At 37.8% G+C, this 9,217-nt stretch overlaps 1 protein-coding gene across 2 annotated transcripts; it reads right to left on the bottom strand.

Moving 5' to 3' along the window:
- Positions 1-21: 21 nt before the first annotated feature.
- Positions 22-9,217, bottom strand: LOC110458307 (fibrillin-1-like). 2 transcript variants are annotated; one of them, XM_021509951.1, is made up of 8 exons: positions 9,140-9,217; positions 7,146-7,463; positions 5,754-5,973; positions 4,782-4,904; positions 4,228-4,353; positions 3,425-3,547; positions 1,531-1,632; positions 23-1,185 (listed from the first exon to the last, which is right to left on the bottom strand). In XM_021509951.1, the coding sequence occupies exons 1-8, from the start codon at positions 9,161-9,163 to the stop codon at positions 863-865; spliced, it is 1,359 nt and encodes a 452-aa protein (XP_021365626.1). In that variant the 5' UTR covers positions 9,164-9,217; the 3' UTR covers positions 23-862. The 2 variants fall into 2 exon arrangements, with proteins under 2 accessions (XP_021365627.1, XP_021365626.1); XM_021509952.1 differs by lacking the exon at positions 9,140-9,217 and having other exon boundaries at positions 22-1,185; positions 5,754-5,794; positions 7,146-7,254.

Raw genomic sequence — 9,217 nt, 5'->3', positions numbered from 1 at the left:
AAACGACGTAACTTTCTCGCACAAACCAATGACGTAACAATCAATACCTGCTCCCAAGAGAAGATAACTCTGCAATACGCAAAGACGGAATAGAACATTAAGGTTACACTTGCTGAAGCTGTCCCATCTCTTCATTGTTTTGACATCAGTTTTTATAGTGACAGTTTTACCCTTTCGCTGCAACAATTTTTGGGCAACATTGCTTTGGTGATAAGAAGTATGGAGTGAAATTGAGGTTGCGAGAAAAGAAATGACGCATAATGAGGTAGTATTTTAACTCAATGGTGTGATATCCAGATTAAACATGCAATTCAATTTTGGAGCCTTACACTCACTATAGATTGAAAAAGGAATATATATTATAAACATTTGTTTAATCATATAAAGCTGTATAGTAATATAGCACTTTACGATTCCAAAAGGAAAGCTTACAAACAATATAATTAAGTACTGATAAATATACAATATTCTTAATTTTATAAATCGAAAAAAGCAAATAAAACTGAACATATCAGTGATTTTTACAATGTGTTGGCTTAAATACAACGTACTCTATGGAATCTCAAACTTGGTCAGGGAGATAGGAGTAATGAATGTAAAATCTATAATCTCAGTACCAAATGTCTACATGTAATAATCTACTGTACTGAATAACAATAGCACAGAAGCTAACCATTATTGCTCATCATTTTACTACATTCAATACATAATGATCTACTTTCCATACAGGTTAATCTACTTCCGTTACACGTTCACCAACTTCCGGCACATGTTGATCTACTTCCGGTACACGTTGATCTATTTCAGGCGACTTTTGTTCCTTAGCTAAATGATCTAACATACGAATACATATGGGCAACTATTAGTAGGAATATCCGGGACCATAGGATATGGGACCATGTCCAACGGTTTCCGGTACACTTTGTCCTTCAACATTGCCGCCATGTCTTACTTCCGGGATGCTTTGTTCCTCTGCTCTTCGACGTAAGGTCCGGTTATACTTTCGCAGATATCGATTTTTAACATATTGCCTGATGTTCATCAAAATCAAGATGATGACTGCGATGGATATCATGGTCATCCACATGATCATGGCAGCGTTAGAGTTTAGAGTTTCCTTTCTACGGTTGTCTGGAGTAGTGTTCTTCTGTTTGGTATTCCCAGTATAGTCCACGCCATAAAGTGCTGAAAAACCCCATCGTGTACAGTATTACCTAGGTATACTTAATTGCATAGAGATAATTCAAATTGTATTTAATTCAGAGTATTACGCCTGTAAGTGTTTATAAATTTCAACAGTTTTTATCCATACCTTCAATATAGAAAAATGAAGAACTTTCAGTTTAAGTTCATATAATCTGATGTCCCTACATAATTTTAACCCTTGAGCAGACACGATTGTACTGAAGAAAATCGCCCATGCTTCTGTACATCTAACCAAAGATTAACGAAAACAACTGAATTCTTTATATCTGACGTCAAATCTTAAGGGCCGTTCAGGAACTTCGTATGTTAATTCAAACCACTTACGTGCTGCTAATCCAATGGCGAGACTAATACATTCGTAAGACCCAGGGGTGTTAAAGCATTTTCCTGACGCACACGCGGAGAAGTTCAGGCATTCGTCGATGTCTGGGGGAATAAAACAAAAATTGGTTCTGCTGTGTGAGAAATAACAAATCACGGTAGCCTCGAGCACTTCTCCGATTACTATTCTTCAGATTAACGTCCTTTACATTCGTGATATACGCGAATATATGACTTTAACTGAACTACTATATTAGGGACACTTTACATTATTTCATACCAACAATAAAAGCGACAGTTAAGTATCAACTAGTATTGCAGGTAGTACTGTAGAAGCTAGAAACATGATGTCTGCAGGTGTCGGTTTGACAAATATCCACAAATATCCACACATATGTAGAAATATCCACTATAGAGTTGTTTTAGATGTCTATGAAAGTACATATATCACTAAAAGTTCGGTTTGGTTTGGTTTGGTTTGGTATTGTTTAACGTCCCATCAACGGCTCTGGACATTAAAGGACGGCCTCCCCTTTGAGCCAGATGCGTGCGTGTAGTGTATGCGTATGTGTTTTGGGAGGCTGCGATATGTTCGTCTTTGTCTCCTTGTGATAGTGCGGAACTAATGCCGACTTAATAGTGATACCTCACTGAAACATACTGCCGAAGACACCCAGCAGGACACCCCAACCAGTCACATTATACTGACAACGGGCGAACCAGTCGTTCTACTCCTAAATTGCTGAGCGTTAAACAAGACTAGAAACGTCTCGGCCCAGGGGACAGAACCCAAAGCCTTCCTCACAGGGGCGAACGCTCAACTAAAGGCCAAAAGTGAGCTATTGTCAAGGAAGACATTAGGAAGGGCAGTACATGAAAACATCGTTCTTCTAACAGAGGAATTGAATAATAGGCTCGCCAACCTGTAATTTGGTCACAGAAATGTTTAGTATGTCTCGTTGGCAATCTATGACACAGTTTATTCAAAGTAACTAGAAATTCCCCTTGATTTCTACATGGAAGATACAATTGTAACGTTCTTCTAGAAAGTCAACGCAGAATTGATGTTTACTGCCTGTCAACCTAAGACAAAATGGGTAAGACGTCTCCCGTGAAAGGCCGCGGAATGTCACCAAATTTGGATGTCCTAATCGATAGTTCACCATTATCCAGTAGTTTCACGATGACTTGTGTCCAAGACGATGTTGTAGATTTCCCTAACTATCCAGTGGGAAACAGCGTCAAGCCAAGCTGTTCAGCATGTTTTCTGTCATACTGACTGATGCAGTGAACCAGAATGACTGGAGCAAACATCTTTTATGGAACAGATGGAAAGTTCTTCACATGCTAGGAGGCTATGGCTAAAGTAAAGTCTACCATCATCCATGACCTACTTTTTTTATTCGTTTGATTCTCCTTTAACGCTAAATCGGAGCCTGATTGGCAACATATCTAGATAAACTTTCTTGTATAAATTGTAGATGAATAACGTTGGCTCAAATATAACTATAAGGCAGTGATGCACATGTAGTGTATCCGCCATCACCGGTGAAATGATATACTTAACCTTCAATACAGATACACCGGAAAAAACCCATAAGTGGAAGACAACTTAATCTGGCAGTGCTTTGTCAAGAGCGGTGTCCATAGATGACAAGATTGACTTAAGAGTATTAAAGACAAGTGCTGCATTTATCTTCTTTGGAATCCATGTTACAAGGTCTCTGGGCTGTTGTCATTAATATCATGCTTTCTGATGAAGTATTGACTCTGTGTAACAGACATGCAAAAGATTTAATTTTGTTTTATCAAAGACAAGATGTCTAAACATTAACAATTCAGCCAGAGTAGGCACTGTCTGAGCCATCAAATTCTATTTTGGATTGATAAATGTTACCCAGACAGGAATGGAGGTCGTCTGAGAGTCGATAGCCGCTCCAGCAGGAACAGAAATACCACCCGTCCGTGTTAGTACAGTTATGTTGACAGAGCCCATTACTGTCCGAGCACTCAATGTCATCTGAAATTAACGAAATTTCAGGGAAAGGTTGCATTCAAAGAAAGCATTAAATAAAGAGGATACTGTTATTGTTACACAACACTAGAATGTACACAAATCAAGCAGTCATGATTTTTAACCAATCGTGTATATATAAAAACACTAGTATCCCGTTTAAACATGATCTCCGTTTCCTTCAAAAACACGTTTCAATGTTTTTCCCAGTCATTGAATTACCTTTCCCATATTCATAAGGGTTACGTCAGTCACGTGCCGAAATATGTGGTGTTGATTGGCTGGTTATTTAAGGGTAAAGATGGCTGCGTTTTTCGACCGGCGAGAGGCTGACGACAACCTCATGAATATGGAACAAGTGGCTTTATGTCTGCGAAAAACTCGGAAATGGCGTGTGGTTTTGAAGGCAACGGAGGTCATGTTTGCTGAAGGACAATTCATTTTACGTTTTTGTAGGACATTTGTAAAAGAAAAAAAATCCTTCTTTCCAACGGTACTAAGCATTTCATTGTACAGGTAAGTAGAATTTTCGACATCGAGAGCTTTCCTCCCTTCTCGTACATATTATATCATCAATGGGATGGCATTTTATCGAAAATCGACCTAAACCCCTAAAACATGTCAAATTACTCAGAACACTTAAGTTTAGGTCCAAATATAGCTGTAGAAAAATATGAAGTACTTACCTGTACAATTGCCATCCAGTTGTAGGTAATAACCGTCGTCACAGTCACAGACATAACCCCCGAACGTGTTACGACAGCAAGCATTGGCCGGACAGGAAAATGTATTCAGGGTACACTCGTCCACATCTGTCAAAAATAACCGTGTCACACTATAGGATAGCATAATGGATGGTCAGTAACCCTTACAGAGAAAATAGGTTTACACTTACTAACTAAAACCAATCATGCAGTATATACATGTACAGTGTACAACATGTACAGTGTACAACATGTACAATGTATTTCATGAAAATGAAATAAACTTCGTCCTTTTGTCATAAAAACAAAACAGTATACTTCATTTATCCTCGAACTCTACAGGGAGAAAGCATTTCCATATCATTTTTATAGTTGTAAATTTTATATCAAACTTGTACTGATAGACACAAACAATGTACGCATTAAACGTGTCGCAACGTTTCAAGACCGACTCGATCACAGAGCAAATGTTAACAAATTCGCTGGTCACAAGTATTATGTCCAGTACAATCTAACTATATGAAACCATGTTGTACCTGTGGGAATTGGTCCCCTGGGCCCGGTCAGTCCTATCTGTCCCGCCACACCTTGGACTCCCTGGGGACCTGTGGCCCCGACCCGGCCCGTCATACCTGTCTCACCTGTGCTGCCTGGGATTCCTGATTGATGTAGACGTAACAAATGTAAGTCTTATGTACGACTCAAAGTAAGTGACCAGGTTAGGCAGCAAACAATGGAACCAGCAACAGTACATTATTACAGGTACTTATATGAATGTAAACAGCTTCCCACTTATTGCATCATCTATACTCAGACCTCAAACTATGGTCCTGAAAGTGATACAGACGCACCACATATATTTAGTTATATTAGACAGCATACTCTTTTGAAGATTTGACCTTCGGTCAATTGATCCCAGCCTTGGAAGTACAAACGTATATTTACATGTAACGCAAATATCTGTGAAGTTTCGTGAAACCAAAAATTCAATGTTTTGACTACTGGACACTTGCTGTGGCCTTCAATTTAAAGAATCATTACACATACATGTACCAGATGACTTTTTACTACAGCCCGTTTTAAGGCAATGCATTTCATGGTACTGTATTGCACATTTTATATTTATGGTATGCGACGTTAAATAAATATTCTTGTATCTTGTATCTTGCCGCTAGAGCCTTTCTGGATTAACTCATATGTAGTTAAATGCTATCCAAGCGACATCTCCTGCTATTCCGTTTTTCGGGAAACAAATTGAATATTAATAGATTAGTTTATGACAGCATAACTTTGAGGATGTTCTATAGAAATACATACATTGTATTGTAATAACATGAATATGAAGAGAACAACTATAGGCATAAAAAAAAACCAATGTCATCTGCTGATCGTAAATGAATTCTTCCAAACAAAATACTGACATATACAGATATATAAGCTGTCTTGCGTTCTCTAGATAACAAATAAAGGAAACGAATTGGCCAACGTGTTCCGGAAACAAAACTTACGTGTGTCGATCTCGACTCTGAAGGACGGCGTGATGGAGAAGCTGGAAAATATCAAGTTCACCAGACTATTTACAGTTGGCAAGACGACGTGGGTGTCCGAAAACCCGAACTTATTTCCGGAAAAGGGGTTCGCATAATCAAACAGGATACCGCCAGGGAATTGTTCAAACGTCAGACCCATATAGGATCCTTGTGGTACGTAATAATAGTCAGGAACGAACTAGAAAAGGAAAATATGGTGTCTGTAACATTGAGAAAACAATTCACCATAAAGTACACAGAAACACTTGTAGTGATTTACTTTGGCGGTTTTAAAAACAACTTTTGTTTATAATTGTTATTTTCACAGCCACCTTGTACGGGTAAACTTTACTCCAACAATGTTAGAGGTTTTACACGGCGAAAAACGTTTGACAGGCGCCGCGTAACCGAGGTCGCAGTCGGCAAAATCATATCCGATTGAAAAAAGGCCGACCAGCGGCCTCTCATGTTATGGGAGTAGGGTAAACTTGACTCATATTCTACACGTATTAGTAATATTCGTTGTCCTAACAGTAACTGTGAAAACCACGAATTTCTATGCACCACGAACAAGGTGGTTGAGCATCCCATTGCCACGCGGTAGGTTGATCTTGTCTATTACTTACAGTTTAATGGGTCTTCTTTATTATACCGTTATATGTTATTTATCAAAACTATATTGTGCGAGTTTGTCATTATATAATATATGAAACATATGCATGTTGTCATGAGTGATACTGTCATTATACCAAAGGAATTTGCCATTATACGTTATTTTGCCGTAATGGTAAAGGACAAAACTACATGCAAATACGTTGATAAGCATGTTAAACTTGAATGATGATGTTTCCCATCGGTAATTAATTGTATCAATATTGTGGTAGTATATTATGATGTATAAACATTTTCTACATGTCGGTACAGCGTAAGTATGAATCGTAGAAAGGTTATCTGTCTTAGGTTCTTCATAAGCATTCAAATCAATGTTAGCTTTAATTTATTAGATCATAGTAATTTTGTCACACTGAAATATATACTCGGCTAGCGCTATACACGGACAGGGGAAAATGCCAAGAAGGATAACTCCTTCGGAATGTGCTGCCTCATGAGACATTGCTGATCTCTGTATATTAATCAGCCTTGGCAATTTAGTAAACACGTTTTACAAATGCAGCACGTGTGTAAAGTAGCCTGTTCGTACATCACTTCCCCAAACCCCAGCTACATGTAGGAGGATTTAAAATCCAGAAGGTTAATAAAAGTTTATATTACCTTTAAAAATCAAATTTAGTTAATAATATCCGTAAAAATACCCACAATGAAATAAATAGTTAGATATTTAGAAGTGATAAATAAGTGTTTTCTTCTCACCGAAATATTCTGTTGCCCATTGACTAAGGTAAATCTTTGACTATGGAGGAGTCTAAATTGCACAGCTGCAACTTTCTCCCATATCCCAAAATGTATGACGTCACTCGGTCCGTTGTTGACGCTCGCGGTAAAGGCGTGACATCGAATGATTGAACCTGAGGGAAGGGGATTCATAAGGTCAATGTAAGTCTTTTTCTGGAACCCATTCACGTTTCTTTGTATGGCGTCATTTCCATAGAATTCAATGAAGTTGTAGCACTTGACAACAGATAGCGTGTCGAACAGCACACATGCCCATAGCAACAAAAACCAATGATTCTGAAATGAAAGATTAATTATATTAAAACAAGGCATCACAAGTGATACCAATTCACGCATTGTGACATATGTAAGAGGAAATGAAATCGCTAGAGTGATGACATTTTTTTTTTTCTAAAATAGTAATAGTGTTATATACATGGTATATATTATATTATAACCATCAATAGAATATCCGGAATTAACCGTTTATGTGTATTATTGTATTCCGTCCCCGTATCTTGTTTCTATGTTTTGTTGTTTGACTTCCTGTTCCGGGGAATAAAATGAAAAGTTGAAGAGTGAAGTTGTTTCGATTCATCTCTTAATAATCCTCTCACATCGCAAACCCAGTACAATAGTGACCTTGGCCTACAACGTAGAAACCCGAAATGCAAACTTGTTCAAGGCATCGCCATTGAGGAATGAAGTCGATAGAGCGATGATAAATAGCAAAAATTAACCTTGACCTTGAACATAAAACACTTCAGAAAGTTTCATGAAATTCCGTTGAGGAATGAAGTCGCTAAACCGATGACAAAGAGTGTAACATACGTACGTATGTACGGGCGGAACATATATCCTCTCGAACTTTCGTTGCGAGGGAATACTAATATTTAATGAGAAGCTTTAAATATTCATGTACAAGGTTAACATTCTTTTACCAACCTATATCTTATGAAAAATAATGGTATAGCAATAACTATATCAACACAGTAAACAGACAAGTCTTGAAAAGTCAGACAAGACGTGGAAAGGTGTGGGGTCACCTGCGCGACAATGTGTATTTCCCCGAAAAAATCCGGTTTTCTCCCACCGTTAAAGGGACAATTAAGTAAAGTAAGTTTTTTATAAACTTGTCACAAAACTCTTCATGATTATGTAATTTGCTACTCCCTAAGGACAATTCATGTCGAGAAATTGAAAAGAACCTATGTTTTCTTGGCGTTTTTAATCAGTAATGGAGAACAAAAGGTCTTTCCAGCTGAGAAGAGAAGGTAACCTCTCGTTTTATTCGCCTAGCCTCTCTGAATACAAGTATATGCATATATTCTGAATCAAAATCATCTTCCAACAGCATCTAAAACATTGTTATAAATGAGTGATCTATTTTACATTTAAATCTATTGAAATCGTACTTTCTGCGGTTTGAAATTCTCCCTGCGGCACCCTCTTAGTGTGTGAATGGTCTAATTGAACCTGTTCGTTTTTATTCAAATCCGAATGTGGACAGAAATATCTGATTAGAGGTATATATTATGATATTTATAAATCTTACTCGCGATGTATTGTGTAAATTCAAGAATGTGTTACGTGTGAACTGCAGGTGTATGTGTGTGTGTGGGGGGGGGGGGGGGGGGGGGTACACTATAATGTACTGTACTGTATGTATCTTGATAATGATTATCTACTTCATGGTTAAACCAATTCTTTTCGATTCAGTAATTTATTCTCAATCTGACATTTTAGTAGTAGTCCGTAGTTAAGAAAAGAGTGGAAAAGATTCTGACCCTCACCACAATCCTCCACCCCTTTCCTTCGGACCATCTATTAAAAGAGAAAATCTGCCAATGACGTTATATAAAATAAATGTTATATGCATTCGGTCAAATCGTGTTACATTTGTTAGAATGCCAAATATCATGATCACCATATTATAGAAGATGTTAATTTGATCATGTTCAAGGCATACATACCTGTCGAAGTTTTGATGTCGTCATCGTGTTTTACTTCAGTTGCCTTACGTCAAAATGGCGCAGGTGTCCCGGTAAAGC

The sequence above is a fragment of the Mizuhopecten yessoensis genome, unplaced genomic scaffold (assembly GCF_002113885.1).
Source record: "Mizuhopecten yessoensis strain PY_sf001 unplaced genomic scaffold, ASM211388v2 scaffold9541, whole genome shotgun sequence".
NCBI classification, from domain to species: Eukaryota; Metazoa; Mollusca; class Bivalvia; order Pectinida; family Pectinidae; genus Mizuhopecten; species Mizuhopecten yessoensis.
The sequence above is the reverse complement of the archived record's forward strand: the minus strand, read 5'-3'. Positions and strand labels throughout refer to the sequence as shown.

Bases quoted from the DNA above. Each gene is read 5' to 3' on its own strand.
- LOC110458307 (XM_021509951.1), bottom strand. From the start codon at position 9,163: ATGACGACATCAAAACTTCGACAG. The intron at 7,464-9,139 runs GTATGTATGCCT...CTTTCATTTCAG, and splicing joins CGACATCAAAACTTCGACAG to AATCATTGGTTTTTGTTGCT. The intron at 4,905-5,753 runs GTAAGTTTTGTT...TACATCAATCAG, and splicing joins CAGAGTCGAGATCGACACAC to GAATCCCAGGCAGCACAGGT.